At 36.5% G+C, this 26880-nt stretch overlaps 1 protein-coding gene across 3 annotated transcripts in view; it reads left to right on the top strand.

Annotated features, from left to right (window-relative positions):
- The window catches only part of LOC122633645 (myb-like protein AA), a 34745-nt gene extending 11231 nt beyond the window's left edge, over window positions 1-23514 (top strand). For all 3 annotated transcript variants that reach the window (XM_043821779.1, XM_043821790.1, XM_043821770.1), the window contains 2 exons: window positions 12242-13400; window positions 19807-23514. In XM_043821779.1, coding sequence (XP_043677714.1) covers window positions 12242-12939 — 698 coding nt within the window. In that variant the 3' untranslated portion in view covers window positions 12940-13400; window positions 19807-23514. The remainder of the gene's footprint in view (window positions 1-12241; window positions 13401-19806) is intronic.
- Window positions 23515-26880: the final 3366 nt, after the last annotated feature.

Raw genomic sequence — 26880 nt, 5'->3', positions numbered from 1 at the left:
AGTGAGAGAGAGAGAGAGAGAGAGAGAGAGAGAGAGAGAGAGAGAGACTGAACTGAGTAGTCCACGGGGACAACGCACGTGTGTTGTGGCTCTTACGCGCGCACGTGACCTAGGCACGTACGTTGCGCCTCGTAACTTGATTACTTTACCGTCTTTACCTCTTGGAAGGTGCCATTTCGATCTCTTGGAAGCTCGATCTCACCATCTCTCTCTTTCAACTGTATATATATGCGTCGTGCGACTTTGTGTAATCGACGATACCATCGTAGATGCGTCTAGATCTCGTTCCTTCATACGCGGAAAAAAAGATCGAACCTTGTCCCTCCTCTCAAGTAGGAGGAATCTTTTTCCTCATACCAATAAATATAGCGAATAACTGTATAGAAATAGCGGAAATTCGTTGTTGGTTTAAATCATTCCATTGAGTTTTCTAGAGCAAAGGTATCTCTTTTACTTTTACTTTCCTATTATTTTTCATAGAACGTATTTGTGTCTTGGATACAAGAGACAAGTTTCTTTTTTCTCTTTCTCTCTGTTTTTCTTTTTTTTTTTTCTTTTTTTCTTTTTTTCGTTCATTTTATCAGACACATTTCTTGGAAAGACTCGTGAGAAATTGTAATCCCAAGCGACGATCATCGTTTAGAATTCCTCTACTTTTAAGGACTTCCTCTTCTTGCTTCGACTGGTAGACGACCTTGATGAATCCTACGTTTCTGTAATGGTTCAATCTTGTAAAGTTTTCAGCGGGATATCGTTACGATATCTCGGATAAAGAAAATTGATCGGATCAACGACGACGTTTCTTTTCTCCCATTCCGAATCTAAATCAATCTAGATGGATCTTTAGACATGACTCTAATAGTAGAGAGACATTAGATAGAAGGGTCTCGAAAAGTATACGCGTTTCGTCCTCGTCGCGTCGGCTCTCTTAATAGACCGAGAAGGAGCTCGGACGATACCGTGTGACCGGACACACTGCAAATTTGATCTTGGCGCGGTCGGATCTCTACGTAATTGGTAATTGCTTGGACCACGACTTCTAAATCGCTACTTTTGACGCTCTCTACGCCGCTTTAGAGCAGGTCGATAGTTGACGTTTAAAAGGCGAAGGAAGGAAGCATGCTGTTGTGTCACGTGAATCCTCGACAAGGTTGTGAAACGAGATCATGAGAACGATTTCGATAATTTAACAAAGCAACGTTAATTTTTCTCGTCTATTTCTCAAACGATCTCAATTTAATAAATTCTAATAAATTCCCAAGATCGTTGTAAAATCGATAAACAAAACGAGTTTTAACTTGTATGCAATTTTTTTCCTGTTTGCAAGGAGGAGGAGCAATCTCATTTATTATTTTTACCGTTCCAACAGGTTTCGTTTTTTTTTTTCGCGATATCTTTTCGAATCTCTTCTGCGCAAATCGGCACGACCTCTGTCTCTCCTTTCCGTTCGTTGTCCCGGCTGATTAACCGGCTCCTTCGATATTTCTTTTTATTTTCCTTTTATTTCACGCCAGTTGGCCGACCGAAAAAAGTTGATGCGAGAAATGCCGAAAGCGGCACGGACGGGGGGTATATATATTAAAAGCGTCTCTTACATAAGTGTTGCAAGGAAATACAAAATCCTTTTCGTAAGTTAAAAGACCAACTGGTATCGTCTATAATTTTTTTATTACGAATGTCGAAAAAGATCATCGTTTCTATCGATTTGTATAAAAGTTTATACAATGATTAATAAAAATATTTAGGGAAAGAGGAAAGAAGGGAGAGGGAAGAAATTTTAATAAATAAAATCAAAAGAAAACTTTGTGTAGCGTCTCTAAAAGAATAGAGACGTTTCGGACTCCGCGCATGCGCGTCTCGGTCGCGCGGGAACTCGAAGGTCACGCGGTACCGCGTGACGTCAGTCGATAGCCGGTCGCTGCTTGCGGTCAGGCGTGGGACCCCGCCGTGGCGGTTTAAATGGTCGCCGGAATGCGGTTAAGCCTTTTTGCCATTCGCGCGCAGTCGCGCTCCAGGCGGTGAGGGATGCTCAGTGCCGTCTCGTGCTGGTACCACGCCCCTTCGGTATTCCCTTTTTCGAAACTTGCTTATCATTGCTTTTTTATTAGAATTATTTCGAAATCATACTTAACATTTTATTTCTTTTGATTTATTACCTTTCATGTTCGTAAGTTTATATAAAAATAATATTTCGTATTTATATGTTCCTTTCTAAATATCATAATCATATTGAATAAAATCGATAAATATCAGATGAAATCTATATAATGATTTTTTTTTCTTTCTTTCTTTCTTTTTTTTTTTTTTTTGTTCGGATTAATTAATCTTGATATTGAACTGTCAGCTATTCACTCAGATAATCAAGATTTCTCGTAATTTTATTTTCACTTGTTAAATGTAACGATATTGCTTTATATCGTCCACTGCGTGACGTTATCGCGCCTACGTCCTTTTTCTAACTATCGATTCGACCTACGCTCCCTATAGCGATCTCGATAGCAAGAGTTTCCACGAAGCGCAACATCTGTGTGCGTGTTGTATCTATGTATGTCCATCGTCTAGAGGATGGCGCCAATCTAGCGCTTTTCTCGCCGGCCGCGATTACGTAGTGCGAATAAACTCGTGCCGGCTTTTACGAGAGGCTCTTTAATTCTAGGTTTCTATTTTGTTTTAACTAGGTTGCAAGTTACAGAGAAATAGATATTTCATTGTGGATCAAGATAATTCTAGAATTCCTTGAAAGTGATCGACCGATGATTATATTCTCTTTCTCTCTCTCTTCCTGTTTTTCTCTTTCTCTTTCCTATCCTGCCAGATTAATCATCCTGACAGGATCCGTAGAAGGTTAAATGGTTGGTGTAAACATCGATGCGCTTTGTTCGCCAAATATCTTTCTTCCTCTCTATCTCTATCTCTATTTCTTTTTTCTCACACGGAGAGACATATACACAGTTGGCAGTCGAATCACGATCGACGCGTTACAGAAATATTTTCCCGATCCGATTCGATCTTGCGAGACATCGAGTCAATATTTGGTTGACCTGTAATATTAACTATATAACTTGAAAATAATTTCAAACTGATCGCTTTTGAGAAGGAAATACATACAATTTTGGAATGCCGCGTTAAGAAAGAAAAAGAAAAGAAAGACTAGACTAGACTAGACTAGACCTTGACCTCGACCTCTTGCATTCACTTTGGTAAAATCAGATACATACTCGTTTCAATAAATTTTTCGAGGTTGGATTTTTGAATGGCTTATTCTTCGTGTTTTTTTTTTTTTTTTTTTTTTTTTTTTTTTTTTTGAAATATTCTTATTTCTTCGAGGAAAAGAAAAGAGGATGTAGAGACAGACACGGAGTTAAGGTTTGTGAGTGGTGGTTGTTCTCACTCCCCATGCAAATCATTCTGTTAGCTTCCAGGAAAATCGCTGTGGAACGCGTCGGTCAGCACCGCGAAGGTGCGCTCGCTCGTTCATTCGCTCGCGTCCGCATGAAAATGCATGCGACGTCGTCGTTCCGCTTCGTTCGTCCGTGCTACACGTTTCTGGAATTCGGTGGGTGCAGTTACGTGCTCGGCGTTTCGACCGAAAGTACATTTCGATCGTGCGACATCTATTTCATTTTTTCTTTTCCATTTTTTTCTTTTTGCTTTTATTTTGTCTTTCTTCCGTTAAAATTCTCTTATCAATATGAGATTTATGGCAGACCTCTTTTCAAATATTATTTTTGCTAGGTTTACTTGCTACATTTTCTTATTATTTATTAACAGTTCGAGACTCCATTATAATGGATTCTCGAGCATTCAAGAAAAACAGTATTGAAATTGCATTGTATTCGCGTTTTGTCATCGAGATGTAGTAAAGTGTAGGGTAACAACGTGAGTCGGATCCTAATTTCATTGAAATGCAGTTTCACCGCGAACGTAACTCATGGCTTTTCTGGTAGTTGTTATTGCAAAACTATTCTCTTTCGTAGAATCGATCGCAGGTGGGTTTAATACATCCTAGATCTCTCTTTCTCTTTCTCTTTATCTTTCTCTTTCTATCTTTCTACATTACGAAGGTAAGAGTTAAAGCTTCTAGGTATTCTATGAGCATAAGAACGAACATTTTCTCTCTCTTTCTTTCTCTTTCTTTCTATTTCCTTCCTTCCATTCTTTCTTAGGTTTCTCTACTTACATTAGTCTGCCTACCGTTTGCTTTGGCTATAATTACGCCTTTCCTTTACTAACAAGTGGGCGACTATTTTTGTGGAGGGGTTGTGAACGTAAAAGCGCATCTCCTTGATGACGTGACTCGTGTTCGTTCATTCATTATACATCACAGTTGCGTAGCAGAAACGGTCGGATAAGCATCAATCGTAAAATAATCTCGACTACTCGCGTTTTGAAGATTCTTTTTTCTCTCCTTTTTTTTTCTTCTTCTCTCTTTTTCTTTCTTTTTTTTTTATTCTCGTTCATAGATGAAAGATTTTTTATAACGCATACGTTAAGGCCTTTTTATCGTCGAATCGACGAAACAAAAAGTTTACCGGTCGATTTGACATTCTCATTCAAGGTAATTGTTCGACGTTTCATATAAAACGAAGTATTAAAAAAGAAAAAAAAAATGTATATCGAACTAACAGTAACACCTGCTATTTAAAAGAAAACGCGAGGGAACCGGTTCATATAAACTTCTCTAACAGCTATATAATAATTTAATACGAGTCTAGTAGATCGTAAAGAATAGCAGGCGTGTCATTTTTGTTTATCGAGGAATTAACAAGCTGCGAAATTAGCGGCGTAATTGGTCGAATTTAAGAACGAGATAATAGAAATGAGATGAATTATCGAAGAAGAAGAAGAGTTATCGATTTTTTCATTCTTGTATTTCTTTTTTGTTCTCTTTAAAATAAGAACGTCATATTTATTCGTGTAAACGGATCGGAGTAGTCTCCTTGAATTTTGCACCGGCACGCTAATGAGGAGATCGATCAGTAAAAGTGTCAAATCGAAGAGAAATTTTATGTCTGGGTTTAACGTTGCTTTTACTTTCTCTCTCTCTCTCTCTCTCTCTCTCTCTCTCTCTCTCTCTCTCTCTTTCTCTCTTTCTCTCTTTCTCTCTGAGTTTTTAGGCTATTTAATCATTCGTTCGTAAGGATGTCGAAAATGTACGTAGACACGCACTCGGCGAGTTATCGCTGCACGAAATTGATCAGAACTAATTCCACGGCGGTGACTCGTAAGTATCCGTCCAACTGAAATGAACGAGGCCGACAACTTTCTCCCTTTGGCGCGTAAGAAAACGGTTCGATGTTCGAAACGCGATCGCTCGAGAGCGTTCTCTCGTACTCTTTCACCATTTCGTCGGACATTTTTTTCTTCCTTTTTATCTCTTTCGCGAGAATTCCTATGCCCAATTTCGTTTGATTCGAAGGAGAACGGATAAAAAGATTAAAAAAAAAAAAGAAAGAAAGAAAGGAAGGAAAAAAGGAAAGAAAGAAAAAAGAAGGAAGAATTAATAGAGAAAATCTATCGTCCGAGTGAAAGTCCTTTGAAATACCAATATCAGATTCTTCAGGACGTTTAAATAAATGAAAGGAAGGAACGTTTTGTTCGACGCTAAAGGTACTCGATTAATCGTCGAATATACGAGCGGGAGAAGAAAACGATGAAACGCACGCGTGCGCGCCAGGATCGCAAGGACCTTTCTTCTCTCTCTCCCCTCTCTCTCCTTTCCCTCCTTTCCTCCTTTTTTCTCCTTCCTCTCCGCATCGTGAGAGAGGAGACTACTCCTTTCCTCTCCCCGATTAGTCGGCCAACGTCCTCTCTTTCTTATTGCATTTCTCGTTCGAGCCAGCATGCCAGTCCGCTCGCCTACTCTGCTATCGAGCGGACGAAGAAACGCAGCCGACGTGAACGCGCGCGCGCATGCTAGAGTGTGAGAAAAAGAAAGAGAGAAAGAGAGGAGAGAGAGAGAGAGAGAGAGAGAGAGAGAGAGAGAGAAAGAGAGAAAGAGAGATATTGAACGGCACTCGAAAGCGATTGGCATTTTCCGTGAGTCAATCGGACGATGATACACTGTCGTCGCCCTCTCTCTCTCTCTCTCTCTCTCTCTCTCTCTCTCTCGTTCTATCCGGATGACGTTAGCGCATCTCATTTTGTGGGCGGATACCGCCGAGCGTGTGGGCCGCGGTTTCTCTCTAATGCCGTCTGCTAAACTAGGACGCTTCCTGGGTGTTATCCTCTTTATTCGTCCAACGCATCTCGCAACTTAGTTGAGCAAGAATTCGCCTCTCTTTCCTTCTCTCTGTTATCGTGGGATTTCACGACGTCGATTTTTTCAGCTATATCTTTTTCTATTTTTATTTTTATTTATCTTGTTTTTTTTCTTTCCTTTCCCTTCCTCTCTTCTTATTTCATTTTTCATGATTTTATTGCATACAAGTATATTTTTGTTAAACGAATATCTCGTGATATTTCTTAAAAAAAAAAAAAAAAAAAAAAAAAAAAAAAAAAAGTTATTTATTTGTTCGTTTATTTTTTTTTTTTTTTTCTATATTCAATCAATTAATATAATGCCTGATATTCTATGAGGCGTCTTTTTTGATTGATTTCTTTTTTTTTTTTCTTCTTTTTTTATGCGCGCGTATATTTATCGTTAGTATTTAATCTCGTACGAATATATTCTGCTATTCTCCCCTCATTTGTTCCTTTTCTCTTTCCTTTTTCGTATCGTTACATGTACTCGAGCGGAATATGCCTAGACTCAACGATATCTGTTTTTTTTTTTTCTCTTCAAATCTCCTTTCTCAAGAGTAAAACGACAAAGTCCCGATAAACTTGCTCGCGCGAACTAGACGCGGATAAATCTAGCTCGCTCCTATAATTCTAGACTTTTTTTTGTTTTTTATCTCTTGCCATAGATAACTGTCATTGGATCGGGGCCATTCGACGAATCGATCCGGAAATACCACGTAATAACACAACCTTTTACTTTTTACCAGACATTCTTCTCTATTATCTTCAATGAACAAACCACTTGCTTTTCCTTTTCTTTTGGAATCGATTAATGAATCGATAATAGGGAAAAGATCGACGAGCATTTATAAATATCTTATCCGTGTTCATTCATCGGGCTACTTCAGTGCATATCTATCGAAAGTTGTGGTCTATTTTAAACTATCGTTAAAGATATTATTACAATGTTTTTTTACACAAACAATTCTCAGAATATCATCGATATTAAACAGACATTAGATCTAATGGATTTCGCGTCAATTCGACCGCTCGCTTTCGAATACGCGCGTACTTTCCGCAACGACGTTCGCTTTCGTAACTAGATCGGTCGGTGATGATGTTAGCTAGAAAACACACATACACGTGCACGCACACGCACGTGTACGAGAGTTTGAAGGTAGAGAAAAGTATCACTAGGCACGACTACGTCGAGATTTATGGCTTCTCCTTATATACGGCCGTGTACTTATTTTACTTACCGTGAGTGACTAGGAAGAGAAACGTATGTCGTCACGTGCAACGCATTTCCCGGAGTAAAAGTATCATCGTCATCGTACGAATACTTTAAACCGTGGGATCTCGTTTAATCGATGCTCGTTTCTTCGTTTCTCTCTCTCTCTCTCTCTCTCTCTCTCTCTCTCTCTCTCTTTCTCTCTTTTAACATTTTTTTCTTCTCCGAGCAATAGTTTATTTTTTTTTTACCTATATTTTCCTCCTTTTCATCGTTCACCTCAATTCGTAGAAACAGACTTGCTCTCAATGGACTTCAATCGATAGAGAATTCTGTAAATAGATGAATTAGAGAAAAAGAAAGAAAAAGTTCGTACAGGTCACGGATATGACGAGTGACTCGTCTTTCCCGCGGATTCCTAGACGGACTCAACACGGATTTATTTGGTATCTTTTCGATTTATCGCTGCGGCAACGGGTCGTCGAGCGGTGAAGAACCCCGCTCTCTTGTTATCGTTTCTCGTTGCTCGAAACTTGACTCGTTGAAAGAATTCCACTGCTGGTGCTTATCACATGGAGTACTCTCTCTCTCTCTCTCTCTCTCTCTCTCTCTCTCTCTCTCTTTTTCGTTGTTTCACGCGTTTCTTTTTATGTAATCGTCGAACGATAAATGCTTCTTAGATTTCGTCTATTAGCATAATTTATTTTTGGAAAAGGAAATGATAAAAATGTTCCTACAAAATATGAGATTAATAATACAGTTATCGATAGAAGAACGCGATGGCGTTAACTAAAAATCTTTCCGAAGAAATATAATTATTAAGAGATATCAGAAACTATGACCCAGAATAATGAAAGAAAATAATTCGATAATGCAATTCGATGATAATAATAAATGAACGAGAATACTCGTATCATTTATTTGTAGGGAATTTCAAAAAATTAAGAGTGATTCATCTGGAATAAAATAGGATGAAAAATGGCAATGGTCGTGAAAGGACGTTTTTCGTAGGGTGCGTCGACACCGAGTGAAGGGCGTCGTAGTAGCGTCGCGACGCCTCGGGCCGAGGGCGCGTTGCTCCCGCACGGATCCGGCGCGTTCGATATCTGCGAAAAGCGTCGACCTCCTCTTCCTCCACCTTCTCCTCCTTCCTCTTTTCTCTTCACCTCTCTTCGCCGCACTTCACCTCACCTCACCTTACTCTTTAGGCTGCCTATTTCAACTAGAGAGAAAGAGAGAGAAAGAGAGAGGGTGGGAAGTGGGAGAGGAAGAGGGAGAGGGAGAGGTGATCGGATCGATTCGCGTCGACGTACTACTATGGCCTGCTTTACAGCAAGAGAGCACTGACCTCCAAGGTCGCTCTTACGCGGCTGCATGTGCCGTCGTCGTTCCTCTCCTTTCTTCTCTTCTCTTCTCTTCTCTTCTCCTCTCTTCTCCTCTCCTCTCTTCTCTTCTCGTCTCTTTTCTTCTCTCCTCTTCTCCCACCTCTCGTACGCGCGAACAGCTTCCCCTCGAGCGTTTTTCGCGCAGGCATGAGAGAGACAGAGTGAGAGAGGGCGAGGGCGGGGAGGAGAGAGAGAGAGAGAGAGAGAGAAGAGTGGTCCAGACTCTTCGTAGCCATACCGCCGACCCCTTCCGCAGCCTCCCGTTGTTATATTCGCGTTCCACGCGAGTATTCTGCGTTGTGTTATTAGGGTTCAATAGTCGAAGGATTTTACATTGAACGAAACTAACAATATGAAAGATCGTTCTTTTATATACGATCTTTTTGGAATGTATTCATAACGAGATAATAGTAAAGTATACAACGTTTTGTTAATAACAAGTTAAGCAATTAACTAGAATAATCGTGCTTTTCAAATCGAATTAATTAATATTTTTCAGGATCTTGTCATCTATATCGTTGCAAAATGATTTGTGCGTTTTTCAAGAATGCATCGTTTTCTTACACGTTTCATCGTGTGAATATCATTATCAAGGTCTCCTTTATCAAACGTATTACGCAAGTAAGCACGCAATACATTTGTGAAACGGAGAAAAAAATTTTTTTCTTACGATATTTCCTCTTATCATTGAAGAAAAAAAAGGAAGAGCATTAGAAGCGAAAAGCGAGGGAATAGTGTAATATTATTACATTTATACTGTGTATTAATTTATAATTCCTAAGTGGCCGATCGTATGATCGAGTAGAATGTCAAGCGGGGCAAGGTCAATCGCGATCGATCGTTCGATTTCCGGGTTCTGTTCTGCTTACCTAAACATTTTCTTGCTTTCGTAGAGGTAGATAAATAGGAAATAAATAATTGAAAGATAACGAACGAAGAAAAGCGAAAGGGGAAGAAAAAGGAGATGCGAAACGTGTCCAATGATAAGATCGAAACGTTTTCTTTACATTAACGCGTTTATTTATCGAAGATTTTTGAGGAAGCGAGAAGGAAGAAGGAAGAAGGAAATTCGAGATGAATTGGTTAATTGGGTTTGTTGGTCGGTTTGTTGATAGGTTGGTTGGTTAGTTCGTTCACTTATTATTCGTTGCTTGCTAGACTAGCAAATGCGGAGGTGTTGGAGCGTGTTAAATGACGGAATTCGGGCGGAACGTGCGGTTTCTTCATCGAAACTATAAAGAATGGCACACGTGGCGCCGATGACAAGCCGGCGTTGGCCTCGTAAGAGAGAAAGAGAAAGAGGGAGAAATAGTATTACGGTTAGATATCGAGTGCCGGCCGGTTCCTAATTCGGATATAGGTGTGTAATGTTATTTTTAGAAGTTTAGCGCCTTTTCGCTCTCCGGTCGTTCTGGCCGAACGCCAGTAACGCTCGCGCGCGCTCGAACGGAGGCCACGTAAAACACGTGGAAGCGTCGCGACGCTTTACGCATGCGCTGGCTCTATCTTGCTGTTATATTCATCTCTCTTTCTCTCTTTTCTCTACTCTTTTCTTTTTTTTTTTTTCTTTTTACCTCCTCTTACCGGTGGTCTGTGAATTTAGGCGCGTCGACTACGTGTTGGCGCCTTCCTCGTTCCTTTTCGCTTTTTCTGCAAGAGTCGAGCAGTTTCTCTTCGTGTATTGCTCTCTTGAGAGCAACGAGCTTTTAACAGTTTCGTCTTCTGTCTTTTGTTTTCTTTTTCTTTTTTTTTTTTGGTTTTTTTTTCTGTTTTTTTTCTTGGTTTTTTTCTCCCCCCATTGATTCGGTTCCGCGTCTTGTCATTTAATTTGTACGATAGATTTATCGGGGCAATTATCGTGCCCAAACGATTTCCATGCTCGCGAAAAATAAATGTATTTTTTCGATATATCTTTTATTATTGTATTTAAATGATTTAACGCTAATAAATGTAGATGTTCGATGAGTCTCGTGATATAATTGACTGTCATTAAAAGGTTATAACTATAATTAAACGTGGTTATTGTAATCGCTTAGAATGAATAAGAGACGTGAATTGACGTGGAAAAGCATTCGCCTAGTTTGTTTCCGTTCGCACGAGAGATCCACTTCCAAAAATTCATAGTGCCTACGTCATCGGTTAAACGTTTCCGCCTTTTCTTTTTGAAAATCGTCTGTGTTACGAAATAGTTCAGGTCGTGGTGTCAGGGTGAACGAAAATATAATACCGAATAATCGTCGACTCAAATTGATGCATGTAGTAGTACGTCGAATTTAAATACCAAACGTGATGTCATCTGTTTTAGACATAGCGCACGTGTCGTTTCTTCTTCTTTTTTTTTTTCTTTTAAGTAAATACCGTTTTTACGAAATATTTAAAAACGTAAAATTTAAATATGAATAATCTGGTTTATCGAATCATCGAACTTTTTTCTCGAGATAACTATCGAATTAGTATTCTCGGTTAGAAACGATTGATAAGGTTTTCTTTAATGAGAGATACCGAATTTGTGGAATTAAAAAAATTAAAAAAAATTATCAGGGAAATGAATGTGATGGGAGGAACGTACTTTGGATTTGGCCTTGACAGAAGTCATCATTGTTCGTATCCGGGTTTGTCGAAGAGCGAAAAGGAAAGAAAGAAGAGAAATGGAGAGCAATCTAGACCAACCGGATTTCCAGCGATTGTATGAAACGTCAGAGGAATACAGGAACGCCTACATTCTCTTCTCTCTCTCGCTCTCTCCCTCTCTCATTGTCTCTTCTTACTCTTTCCTAGAAGGTCTCCTTGACCAGCACGTGGCATCGTTCGCCTTGTCAAAGGGTGTCCTTGCTTCTAACGGTTTAGTTTGTGACTCATCTTGAACTCAAGAGAGTCGATTATGCGTTTGCCCTTGCAAACGACGGGAGTCTTCAGATAAAACGTTATCGAACATCCGCCGAATGACGATTATGGGCGCCATGTTTCGGGCCGGACGTCGCTCAAAGTCTCATTTTTGGTTGTGCCAAGTCCTCCCGTGGAGAAAGAATGAGAGAAGGAGAGAGTGAACGGTCAAACGATCGTTTCCGCCGCTCGGAGCTGACCTTCGCCTTGATCGTAAGAAGGGTCGAGGGAAGTGACTTGGCTAGCCAATTAACGGGTTCGACTGCGGTCTCTGACCGCAGCTGGGTGATAATGGCTTTTCGAAGTATCCCGAATCGATGGTCCTGTATTTTCGAGAGTTTTTCGTTAGCCTGAAGTTTAACGAAAGCTACTGATAATTATTTTATCGAAATATTCAGAGTCAGCAATGAAGTATTATTGTATTATCGTTTTTCTCGATTCGAGTAAATACTGTTAAATCGTTCAAAATATTCACGAATTTATTTTACTAATGAATCTTGTTACAATGTTTCTGTTACAGAAGAAGAAGAGATCGATGTAGTGACATTCGAGAAGCCTTGCCGAGCGAGCAATTTAGCTAACAAAAATGAACAGCAGCATCAACAGAATAACCACCACCACAATCAACAGCACCAACAACAACACCACCACCACCAACAGCAGCAGCAGCAGCAGCAACAACAGCAACAGCAGCTGCAACGCCCACAGCGATCAACAAATGTGAAAGAAAAGAAAGGTACGACGGGAACAACGACACAAGCACCCAGACCACGAGGCAGACCGCCTGCAAATGCTACGACACGAAAACGAAATCTGACGGCTAACGTTGCTGCAGTCGATAAACAGACCAAAAGAAATTGTACCAGAAACACCCAGCGAAGAAAAAAGACAACGAAGAGCAAAGGTGGTGCCGGATCGAAAAGCTCGTCCGAAGATGAATTGGATACCGAGAAGAGGAGCCTTCATAACAATATGGAACGACGGAGACGAGTCGAACTTCGACATTTCTTCGAGGATCTTCGTCGTTTAGTGCCTGCTGTCGAATTTAAAGAAAAAGCAGCGAAAGTGACGATTCTGAGACAAGCTGCACTTTTCTGCGATATTCTCGCTCATTCATTCATCAATAATCAGATTAAGATTTCTGAATTATCGAAGGAACAGATACTACTGAGGGCTAGGCTAAAATATCTTAGATATAACCTTGCTCGAAGGCGTTAAAGGGGATTTTAGAAAGAAGAAAAAGGAGTTTACAAAAAGAAACAAGAGAGAGGAATCCCAATCGAGTTATTAATCTCGATACGAACCGCTCACATTTATAAACATTACTACATATACATATATATGTATTCACATTTTCGTCACTACACGTATACATTTATCAACATAGAAATGCAACTTGGCTAAAAACGACGACGACTACGACGACGAAGAGAACTCTACTATACACAACTACGACAACTACGACGGATCTTTCGACCTTCCCACGTGAAAAGAGCATCCATCAAACTCGTTCCTTTTACTGAACATACTTCGAGGAATGAATCATGAACTTAACTGATGGAGATTACGATCGCGAGTGAAGGTTTATATCATCAGCCACCAGGACCCACGCATCTACGTGGATACTTAACGTGTCCAATTCGATCGGCGATTTTTTTCAAGAAGGACGCGAAGAAAACGTACTTCTTTGTTTGTTTGTTTGTTTGATTTTTTTTTTTTCATTTTTTTTTCTTTTTAAATCATAGAAGATATAATAAGCGTGGGAAGATGCAGGCGTTCCGGAGACGTTTTCGTTTTGTTTTTAATATTCGTCTTATTTAGGAAATTTTCATAAAGAAGAATGATCGAAATAGATAAGAAAGCAGACGTAAATAGTATACGGAAGTTCGCGATAGACAAAACACAATTAAGGAACTCGCACGACTTAGACGTATTTTGTACTTTTTTATTTATAACTTCGCTTCGTGTATCGTTCCTTATAGAAGTGATAAAGGTGGATAAAGATAGAGATAGAAGGAAAGAGATAAAGATAAAGAGAGAAAGAGAATGGTAGAGACACATGCGCATGTGTCGCTCGTATCTCGATGTTCCTCGTTGGGAGTATTCTGTTCGTTTTCAAAGGCGCAACGTTTGTTAACATTTTTTTTGTTTGTTTTATTTTTATTTTTATTTTATTTTATTTTATTTTTTTTTTTTTTTTTTTTTTAATCTTTTCTACCCGATTCGACGGACGAAACAAAGACATCTGATGTGTATGCCATCCTCTCGGTAAGTCCGCGAATATTTTTTTAACATGCGCCGAAAAATGATCCCAAAAAGTAGAAAGAAAGAAAAGAAAATACGAGAAGGAATAATATCTTTCGTCTAACGATCAAAGAAGATAAAAGGTAACACGTTGGTACATTGTGCGGTTTACGCACAGGCTTACGTATTTTAAAACGCTGAGATTGAACGTCTCTAGAACGCGACTAGTTTTAATTTCCCTAGTTTAACGACGTAAATAAAGTGTACAGCGCGTACGATTATGAAGAGAGCGAGGGGGCTTATCAGGATTATTATTAGTCAAACGTTTGCTACCGGTTAATCCCCTCCCCCTTTTACTATCGTGTTTCTCCATTCCTAACGACTGGGGATTGCGATCTATCGAACCTCTATGTATGTAGATACATACAGTGGAATTGGTAATCGATTCCAACTCAGCTCTAGATTTTATTTTATTGAAATTAAAATTTTTGAGTATTTAGAGGAGGAGAGAGAGGAGGTAGGAGGGGCTGTCCGGTAAAAAAGTTCTTCTCTACAACTTCGTCTATTCTCTTGGAGCTGTTTTAAATACAATCTCAAATTTCTTTTTTTTTTTCTTCCTTTTTTTTCTTCATCGATAGAAATAATTTCGAATTCGTAATAGTTAAGAAGATTCATATTATTCTATCGAGAGTTATTTCGTTTGTCAACGAGAAGGTAAACTCGTAAATCTCACTCGTTCTCTTTTGACAATTAAGAAGAGCCAAAAGAAAGTAAATTGATCAGCTGTTAGATCGAAATGGGTTTTTTTTTTATGGCACACGACGTTCAATTGGATAGAGATTAGATTCTTGCACCCGTTGTCTATCTTCTAATTCTACCTTTCTATATGTATGTATGTATTTGTATATATATATGTATATATGTATGTATGTATATACACACACATATATACACATATATATATTTGTATACTATACAGTCTATAGTCTTTGCTATTTCGTAGCGTCTCGACGGATTTCTTATCTCTTCGCTTTGTTTATATATATATATATATATATATATATGTATATGTATATGTATATGTATATATCGTAGTAGTATTTCACTCGAAGGCCCTTCCGAATTCATTTCTGGGACACCCAAAAATCGCACTTTTCTTTTTTTCATCCCTATTTTACTTTATTCCATGGAATCGTCTCTTCTGAAAAGGTTAAAAAAGGAAGGAAGAGAGATACAACAATTTTCATAGTATATAATTTCCTCATGCATATATACATATATATGTATATATAAATATACAATATCTCGATCGATGTTTTTCGTATGGGTGCAATAAAACGAACAACAAATTAGAGATTCCAAAATGGAAGAACTAGATGGATCGTATTTGTTTGTTTGTGGCTTTGTTTTTCTATTATTAATTCTAGGAATTGATTGTTATAACGATCGAGATGTTTACTGTAGGGTGTTTGTAACCAGGATCGGAAGGTGGAAACGGGATCGAACGATTTTTTTTCTACACTCGATCCCGTTCGCAAAACGAGTATTCTTTAGCTTGGCTTTGATTCCGTCGGGATGATATCCGTGTGTCTAACGAGTTTCTTCATCAAACTTTCGTCGTATCTTCTTTATAGTCTACTTACTTTCCTTCGTCGAATAAGTTCTTTACGCGCGCAGGGACTTTGTTAGGATTAGAAAGATTCGTCGAGTTGCACTAAAGTACGCTTTTTAACGTATATACATATACATAACAAATCGTCGTCGTTACGTGTGTATATATATATATATATATATATATATATATATATATAATACATAACGTATGTAATGTACATAGGAAGATCTCTAAACGAGAAATGCGTGCATATAAACGTAAGTTACTTCCATATATGAATATATATAAAAATATATATATATAAATATATATGTTAGTATATATATTTATATATACTATACGTACGTAGGCAAACATATATATGCATATATATACATATATACAATGGGTTATTACGTATGAATGAGGAAATGAAAGAGAGAGAGCGAGCGAGAGAGAGAGAAAGAAAGAGAGGGTGGAAGTGAAAAAGAGAATACGACATAACCATTAACTATTGACATTAGTTAGTTCGATACGCATTAATTAATATTATTATTATTGTTATCGGTTTTTAGTTCGTCATAGGCGCTTGCTATCGCTGATTATATCCATACGAATATTATTTACTGCTAATTTTCGAGTCACGGTGGTATAAGCGATTGTGCTAATCCTATAAGATTTTCAGGGGGAAAAAAAAAGTATATTAATGGATATCGTATTAGAAATTAAGAATTGACGCGAAAGGAAACATACATAGATGAACACACAAATGCATAGACGTATACACACACACACACACACAAACACAAACACAAACATACACCGACAATTTATACACAACGATAGTTAGATAAATTCAAGAAACGGAAGAGCGCGCGGTTCCCTTTACAAGAGGGAAGGAGAAGAAGCAACATAATGTGTTCATTACATTGTAGGTAACAGTATTTCTTTATATAATATATATATATATATATATATATCTATATATATACAATACATATATTCATAAGCTTTTTACAAAAAAAAAAAAAAAGAAAAAGAAAAAAAGAAAAAATAAGAAATAAGGAAAGAAACGAGGGAAAAGACGACAGATTGTTTTCGAGGAACGCCAATGTAATATGCCACATATATACATATACACACAGATGCGCGCGCGTGCACACACACATATATAATATACATCAATCTTCTTACGTATGCATACACATAAACGAGAGAATAAAAGTGAAAAAGAGACATAGATAAGTAATAGAGAAAAGGCCAGGTGTAGACTAGTGGAGTAAGTAGTGCTAGTGGTTAATGACTGTGAGAGAGGATTAAAATTTAAGATGACGAAGGGTGATCGTGTGTAATTTCGTGGTGTGCTAAAGGGGGCGGATGAATGGTAATGGAAGAAGAAGAAGGGTAAAGGGAGAAGAAAGAGAGAGAGAGAGAGAGAGAGACGATTAGGAGAGTCGAGTGCGCACGTGCGTCGTAAAATAAAGTCTCGAAAACTTTTGACGTTTGCGACGCTTCATATACACACGCTTACGATTAACACACATACACATAAATACACGTTTGCATACATACACGGGTATACGTAAATTATGGGCTAATTATCGGTAGAAAACGAATTGCGACCTAAGTGCTTCGGATATTATACATACGTACATACATACATATATATAACTTGTACAGGGCAAGTGTTTTTAACGGGGTGGCGGTTACAGCTTATAGGAAAGGGATGTAAAACGACGATAAAATAATTCGTTGCCGGGAAAAAGGGAATAAGAGCGCGAGGGTCTTTGAAAGAATTACGTACACCGAGCATTTACATATATAGGGTACATAATACATAAAACGCAGTTTGAATTTCGAAGGAAATATTTGAAGGAATCGCACCGACGCTTTTGATAAGCCGCGATCATTTTTTTTTTCGCGGCCACTGGCACTTGCTATATTTTTGAAAGACTTTTGTACTTTATTCCACGTTACGATAAAGGGCTGTTGAGCTTTTTTAGAGAACGAGATAGGATCGGGACTCTTGTATAATAAAATATCGGATCTCACTCAGGATAATAATACGCGCCTTAAATCCGTATCTGTTCTTTGTCGGTGAAATGAAAAGAGAGAGAAAGAGAGAGAGAAAGAGAGAGAAAGAGAAAAAGAGAGATAAAAAGAAAAAAACGAATAAATACGACATGCGAGAGAAGAAGTAGGTTGTGTAGTAAATACACGATTGTAGTTTGATTGCGAAGGAAAGAATATAACGTTTTAGGATGGAAATTCCTATGATAAATGGAAATCATCCCTAAATAATCTTTCTATCGAATAAATAGTAATGTTGAGAAACTATTCGAAAGCGCTTCGCAGTATAAAGTTTCGCAGTAGCAGTTCGTTGGCATCGTTCCCTTTTATTCTTGCGTTTTGGAAAATACGATCAATCTATATAGCCTTTTTTGTATCTGTGCCAGATACATTATCTATCCACTTCTCTTCGTCCCAGATTTTCGTCGCAGCGCTATGAATAAGGATATGTCGGTAGTTCGTGAAATTTTATTAAAACGTGCCACTGATGATACCTATTTTAGAAAGAAAGAAAGAAAGAAAGAAAGAAAAATCATAGCTAGTGTTTGGCGAGAATATCGAAAGAGGTGATGGATTTTTAAAAGAACGATTCATTGGATATCGAAATAAATCTGATGATTTTTATATACTCTCTCTTACATTCGCTTTGCACACGTATTTTTCGTTGAAACCAAGAACAGAAAAAAAAAAGAAAGAAAAAAAGAAGAATAAGTAACAATAATAATAGCGCTGTCTTCTGCGTCCATCTTTCTCATTTCTTCTTCCACAAATTCTCCACAAATCGACAATGATTTTTCCTATCTTTCAAAATCCTATTTTACTATTTTTACCGACAAGGTCCTCATCTACCAACCCAACCTTTCCTGGATCAAAGAATAAAATCTTTTTTTTTTATCTTGAATAAAGCAAAGGATTTTATTCTTTATACGAAACGATGAATATATACAGACACACACCCGCGCACACCTACACACACACACACACACACACACACACACACACACACACTGTACATTATGTACATAAGTACGTATATATATATATCATACCCACCCACCCACACACACACACACACATATATATATATATATAGGATACGATTACAGGAAACTCGACTATGTATACCTCGCAATAGTGGTCGTCTTTTTTTTTTTGTAAGATATAGATAAACCCTTAACGTTTATTTTCATTTCGGCGATGCCCTTTCTTTTCTTGTTCTTTTTTTTTTCTTTCATTTTTTTCCTCGTCTTTTTCCTTTTCTTCACTCGCTCGTGCGTTCGGCCTGTGAGTTCTCTATATCGTGCCAAATCACGGGAGAAAGGAAGGCGAAGTAAAAGGGATATGAAAGGGACGAGAGTTCGTTGTATATTGTAGGGTGTATTTTTCTCTCTTCCCTTCTTTGTTCTTCCTCTTCTTTTTCGTCTTATTCTTATTCTTATTATTATTCTTAGTCTTTTTTTCTTTATTTTTTTAATCGACTGGAGTTTTAGGCCTTCTCTTAGCAAATACTTTTTCAACGGATTTTGCTCGGAGAGAAAGAAAGAGAGCGAGCGAGAGAGAGAGAGAGAGAGAGAGAGAGAGAGTGTGAGAGCGTGAGAGCGTGAGAGAGAGAGAGAGAGGAGAGAGAGAGAGAAAGAGAGAAAGAGAAAGAGTGTGTGTATTCTAGCGGATTTTGGGGGACGTTTTATCATTCTCATATTTTTTTCTTTGCTTTTGATAACATTACACATATATATAATATACATATATAAACATATATACATATGTGTACATATATATGTGTGTATACGATCTATCCTTCTGTTCTCTCTCCTTTACAAAAATTTGAGTTTTAATTAGAGATTTTCGTCGATGTGTCCACATGATTTATTCGAAAAATGGGATGAATATTCCTCTCTCCCTTTTTTTTTTTTTCTATATTTTAATGAAATACAAACGAAACGTCAAATGCGTAAAATCGTTTATGGATATCTTATTTGTGGACACGTCGATAGATTTCACAAGTGTTTTCGATCGTATCGGTAAGAAATTACGTGATATTCGATTTCTCTTAGATTAATTACAAACTTATTAGCGTACGAAAAAGCGGATGTGATCTTTGTTCTTAATTCTTTTCGATTTGATCTTACATACGAAACATAATGAAATATTAATATTGTTTTTTTTTTTTTTCGCAGAGATCGAAGCGTTATCGATGAAAAAATAAATTTGTACAAAGATAGAAAGTACAACGACAGATGACGCGAAGCCCTTTCCGTTTCTTTGTTTTATAACTTCCATGGTGTCTTTTTTCTTTTTTTTTTTTCTTCTTTTTTCTGATCCGATTTTTAAACGAAAAAGAAAAAAGTATACAATATGTATGAAGCTTATTCAAAACATCGATTTTCTCGTACCTCAGGATGGATCCCCTGATCCGCTGGTGTCTTGAAAAGAATGCAAACGTACCTGCTAGCTATATAAACATTTTAAATAATAATAGATTACTGTAATAACACGAAGGAAGTGGTAAGGAAGATTAACGCATTTGAACAATGACGTGAGCGTTGCTTCAGGATTAGAATCATACGGGGATGAAGATATTTTCGTTGCCGTTAGCGATGAAAAAAATGACACAGAACGGTGATGATGTTTCCTTCATTCTCGATGAATTATTATAGATAGATATATGTTATAGATACGATTCTATGATTGATATATATTATATGTATATATATAATACACATACACCAAACACACACACATACACAAATTACAGACACGCATATATATCATATATGACTCGTAAGGATTCGTTTCCATCGTCGCTTATGATCCCTTTCTATTTTTGTTTGTTGTTTTTGAATTTTTACTGATCGTAACTCAGACGAGGCTAATTGGCCTTTAATATCTTTTTATTTTATTTTTTCTCTATCCTCCCCTCCCGCACTCTCCATATTATTCTTATACGACAAATTATTTCGTCCAAATGCATTTTCTTCCAGTTCAGATAATTTTCTTCTTTAAAGAAGCAAGTCGAGCCCTTCTACTTTATTGTTTACATTTTTTTTTTTCTTTTTCTTGTTTCGTATTTTCTTTTTGAGAGAATCATAGATTTTTGTTAGAACGACGCGACTTGTGGAAACGAATCGTACGACTTTTTCTTGTATAAAACGTGTATTATACACATAACATACACACACATAACGCGTATATGTATACCCTTTACTCCCGACCCGCGTACATCGTAGGCGGATATTATTCTTCACCTTCTCTTTTATTTTTTTTTTCGATTAAGAAAGCAGAGGTGGATGGTTGCGACGACGAGTGCTTCGCACGCGGGCTAATAAGAAATTAAACAACAAACAAAAAAAAAACATTTTTACGAATGATAGAGTTTTATAAAAAGTGTACATAAATAAATATATAGTTTGCTATACGAAACTGTGTATAGTTGTTCTGGACCTTAATTAAAGTTAAAATAACGAAGGAACGTGAGAGAGATAATGGAAGAAGAAGAAGAGTGGAAGGCAAATAAGAATTATTAGTCGTCGAGCGAGAATTTATCGATTGCGAAGGAACGCTCGATGCTCGATTAACGACGGTTGTTCACGTAACATTAGGTTTTTTATTCAGAGCAAAACAATATTTTTTATTTGTCCCTTTATTTTTATATGACGTTGCTACTGAAATAAATAGTAAGCGATAAATAAAAAAAAAAAAAAAGAAAATAAATAAAAATAATAATAAAAAAAAAAAAAAAGAAAGAAAGAAAGAAAATAGAACTTTTCTACGACGAAACATAGTTGAGAGTATTCATGTGACGTCAACGACATAGAAAACAGATTTTTAAGGAAAAGCGCAAGAGAGCGAGAGAGCACGAATTTACGTCTGCAGCGAGAGGTAGATAAAAATAATGAATCAGTGAAACAAATAATAACGTTATAGCGTAACGATTACCCAGGCACATGAATTTTTTAACTGCGATAAACATGTATATGTATTATATACATACAGGTAGATCGATAGAATCTCTTATTTTTGCAAGAAAAAAACCGTTCCAAAAAGAAAAGATGCAAAAAATATATTGACGTTCACTCGACGACGAGAAATTACACGGATTATATAATAATACCCAAACGTTTCCTATATCATTCGTTTTTTTTTTCCTCCCCTCTTTGATTATCATATTAACGCTTACTCGCCAAACGCATTTCGGTTGTTCCGAATATTTTTCTTTTCTTTTCTTTTCTTTTGTTCCAATGCTTTAAACTCGTATGATAACGGCGTATGCGACCGTGTGATTCTTCGTCGTGAGAAAATGAGAACGAGCACCACAGAGACTTCGCCGCTTTAATAAAAGGGATCGCGTCGTTTGCGCCTCGTTAGTCCGCTAAAGAACTTCTCATTCGAATAACGAGCTTAGCATGTATTGCCGCTTCGATACCCATTTTACAAGATTTTTGCTTTTCCTTTTTAACATATAGATTACGGCACCGCAGGAGGACTGTAGAGAGTTCGAACACGTCGATCCCCTATTCAGTGTACCTATACCTCGAAGATTGTTAAATTAAAAATTAAAATAGAATTTAAAATGATTCCGCTGGATCGTTCCTCGATGTATTCCAATCGAAACATTCTCGTAATTGTTGTTGTTCTTTCTTTCCTTTTCTTTCCTTTTTTTTTCTTTTTTTTTTTTTTTTTTTTTTTTTTTTTAGAATAAACTTTGTAAGATTTTTTCGTTTGGAAAACATCGAGGGAGCTTTCAGAAACAGCCTAAAAAGTCACCCTTGTACAATTGCTACCGATATTATATACATAATTACTAATGGTAATAATAATCTAATGAATAGGCACACGCGCAAACAGACTAAAGGGAATCGGTCAGTTCAGGCACAGTTTTTGAATGCTGAGAGGATATATATACATATATATATATACGTATATATATTATACATATACGTATATGTATGTATATATATATATGTATGTATATATATATATATATATAAATAGTTATAATAAATGGAGAAGTAATATTTATGCCAGAAGTTAATAATATTTAGAAGTAATATTTATATCTCTACACTCACTATATCTACATTATATACAGCCCTCGCCGTTTTTTGTAGGATGAAGTAGAAAATTTTGTATAGGTCAAATGAGTAGGAGGGAGGGGTGGATGGTAAAAGTAAGAAAGAAGCGAGAAGAAATGTGGAAAATAATTGCTTAATTATTTGTTGTAACATGTAGGTTCTATAACCGGAAAACCGAATGAAAGACATATGACAATTCTGTTGTACTTAAAGGTAAACAAAATGAAAAAAAAAAAAAAAAAAAAGAAAAAAAGAATTTTTTCGTTGTTATATTGACATTTCCTCGTTATGATCGCGTGCGGCGGTGCGTCAAACTTCAAAATTCGTTTTACAGGAAAATCGAGGATAAACCAAAAATAAAAAAATGAACACAAATAATAAAATATATGTATATCGTTTTTTGTTTATGCAAGATCAAATTTTATACTTCGATCGGACGGAAGGAATTGTACTCGTTCGCCGATTTTTCTAACGATCTTGCAAAGCGATCTTTTTTGACGAATGAGATCGTTAAAAAGGATGTTTAATTATTATAATTACTATAATCATTATTATAGATTTTGTTTAGAAATCAGAAAGCGTAAGGACTGAGAAGAGAATTTGAAAGAGAGAGAGAGAGAGAGAGAGAGAGAGAGAAAGAGAACGAGAGAGAGAAAGAGAGAAAAAGACAGACAGAGAGAGAGAGAGAGAGAGAGAGAGAGAGAAAGCGAGAATCCTCGATGTTACTTTTTTTCAGGAAAGAGAGCCAGACAGTTCCTTAATGTTTATATTTCAAATTATCTTATTATATGAATAAAGTACTATATCATTTAATTCGTGTTATCTCATCATTATTTGTCTTATCACCATTAGAACTGATCCTGATCCTACGTAATTATAATTTTGATTGCACCGAACTCGTCATGGTTATGCAGAAGATAAACAATACGTTTTAATAAATCTTTAATCAATAACAATGTATTCATTTGTCATTTGAATTCAGACGAAATTAGAATCGATTGAGTTCTACCGTAATACGCTTTGTTCTTGCTTCGTAATAAATATAAAGTGTATACGTAGGAGTATAAGCGTAGGTAAGTATTCATTTAGCGATATTTAGTTATGACGTTTCACAGTAAGATCAACGACCCAAGCAGCCTTTATTTCGGCGGTTGAATTAATTCAACGTCGTAAAGACGGATATAACTCTGTGCCATGGATGCAACGAGCGTAGTATTGAAGTGCCTGACCAACGAGGGAAATTTAATGGCAGTTTGTACAATGAGTAGGATGACATATCAAAAAAGAAAAGAAAAAAAAGAAAGGAAGAAGAAGGATTGAACAATTGAAGGGGAACGAGAATGAAATGATTAAACGAAAAAGTTATCACTTTTGGGTTTCCGATGAATTTTTCTAATACTTCCTTATTTCTCTTCTTTTCTTTTATTTTTTTATCTAACTACTTCATGTGTCCTCGTAGAAATTTCTCGGCATTGCTTCGTTCAGCTCCGTGCCGCGATTAGGCGATTAAATGTGAGAATTATGGAAAGCAGAGGGCTAGGCCGTCGTTGTTTCGTCATTGCTAATAAAATTGAACGACGGGTATCACACATCTCGTGAGTATTTACGTACATCTCTTCGATGGGTTCGACCAACGACGCAACCTTTGTTACGCGTAAATTTAGCGCACGACGTCTGTCTCGATCGTTCACCGTCTTACGATCTATTACGAACGTTTTCTAATTTGCATCTTGTGAATGTCTGCCAAATTATTTTACGCATCCTACGAAATAATTTTTGGACATGTATTAACGTTTAAATTCGTGAAGAATCATGTTAATTGTCGTTAAAATTTTCTCGTGTCTTTATTATTATTATTATTATTATTATTATTATTATTATTATTATTATTATTACTATTATTATTATTATTATTATTATTATTATTACTATTACTATTACTATTACTATTATTATTATTATTATTATTACTATTACTGTTACTATAATTATTACTATTATTATTACTAATACTATTACTATTATTACTATTATTATTATTACTATTATTACTATTACTATCATTATTATTATTATTATTGTTATTATTATAATTATAATAATAATTATTATTATTAAAAATAAATTTTATCGTTATTATAAAGAAACTTTTTTATCATCATTAGAAAGTCAAAGGATAGAAGGATAGAAACGAATAGCAAAATCGTTTCACGCTTCGATTACTGACCTGAATAACGATAAAGGAAAGGATCTATCTTATCTAAGAGAAGTTGCGAAAGATGCTGAATAGATAGCCTTCATCGACTCCGGTAAGAGATAATTCGATAGATCGGAGATACGCCAATGAGATTTCGAAAGTACGAGGGCATTGACTGATAGAATAATCAGTCCGTTACGTGGTACTTGCGGTTGCGTCGGTTCTTCTTATCTCATCGGTCGCTAATCAAAATGTTTTTGGCGGTAAAATCTTGTGTCATTCACGGATTTCTTTAGCTCTGACTTTTAAAGACCCGCTATATATCACGCGACATTATAAGGATTTATATTATTTGTATTATTATGTATATTATTTTTATATTATAATTAATGTACAATACACACACACACACACACACACACACACACACATGTATGTATGTATATATGTTGTACGTTTTTATATTACATAACATTATTGTATTATTCTCGACGTTACGTGGATCATCTTTTTAATAGCATAATTAATTCAAGTCAATTCGAAAAATTCGACCAATTATTACTTCACCGTTATAACTTCTCCGTTCACGTTGTAGGAAACTCATTAGAGTCACGATTGATCGTTTGAGGGAAAAGAAAGGAGAGAAACGTGAAAGAAATCTTTGCTAATATAATGAGTTCGTTATCATTCCGTTATTGCTTTGTACATCGGAAATATGCCGAGTTTGTCTTCGTTCGCGTCAAAACTTTACGAAAAGTATGACTTTTACAGAAAGAACTTTTCTGAAAGTTCCTTTAACCGAACGAATGCTTGTACACGACGACGTTTCGATTGATAAAATATTAAACGGCGAATACTTTGCTAGTAGGAGGATAATTGATATTCGGCTCGCGTGACTAAAAGTGCGATGATAATTAAAACGTCTTGCATAAAGCGTCTGACCGACGATTCTGCTCATGGTGGAACGAACTCAGGATTATTTCGATCGCATTCCCTTCCTTTTAAAATACATATATTCTATAAGCGTATTTTTGTACGCGCGACGGTAACCGATTCATTCAGAGCATCCTATAATTAAATTACGTTCGCTAGAGAAATTGGTAAAATCGGAAATCGATCATTTATCTCTCGAACGAACGTAAATCCGTTTATAAATACGTTGCAAACGTTTTGACGCCTTGCCAAAAAGCCTAGTTTAATTTGTTCTATCCGTTAACAACCCCGTAAAAATTCACTGGACTTTACGTCGAAAATTTTTTCAGACGGATAAAGTCATTTATGTTCGACATTAATGATGGCATAATCCAATGATAATTGTAAGCCATAATTTAAATTCATTCATCACAAATCGTTTGCCGGTATTTATCATCGAAGCTGAGAAAATAAATTGAATATCATTGAAATATAAAATACTTACTTGGAAGGCGATTTGTAAATTTTTATTAAAGAGATTGTGTTTAGTAATATTTTGTAAAAATGAATTAAAGATAAAGTCAAAAACACGTATTTATTTTATTCATTGTACGGGTACGCATATATAAGTAGCTATATAAGTGGCATACATACAACAAGGTATAGATAATAAATGAACTCTCGATGATATGTTGAATAAACGCATGCAACTGACCTTTAAGGTCAGTTATCCGCACGTGCTAGAAATACAGACGTTATATATTCGAGAAAATGAATATCATTTTTCGTTATAATTTCCGTGAATCAGACGAAATTTATGTCGTCGGTGGTGCAATCGTTTCGAACGGATTCGAGTAATACGAGACAGAGATAGATAGAGACTAGACATATACATAGAAAGATAGGTTGCAAACAGTGTCATCAATGACGTGGCATGAGGATGCGTTGAGTCCAATTTATTTTTGTAACGAATCATTTACATCGTGATATACGTTTATTTAAAGAATCACATTAGAACGAGTCTAGATCTTTGTCGATCATTATCGACAAATTTGCAAGATCTGACAAAC

The sequence above is a fragment of the Vespula pensylvanica genome, chromosome 1 (genome assembly GCF_014466175.1).
Source record: "Vespula pensylvanica isolate Volc-1 chromosome 1, ASM1446617v1, whole genome shotgun sequence".
Lineage (NCBI taxonomy): Eukaryota > Metazoa > Arthropoda > Insecta > Hymenoptera > Vespidae > Vespula > Vespula pensylvanica.
This window is presented reverse-complemented; position numbering and strand designations above follow the sequence as displayed.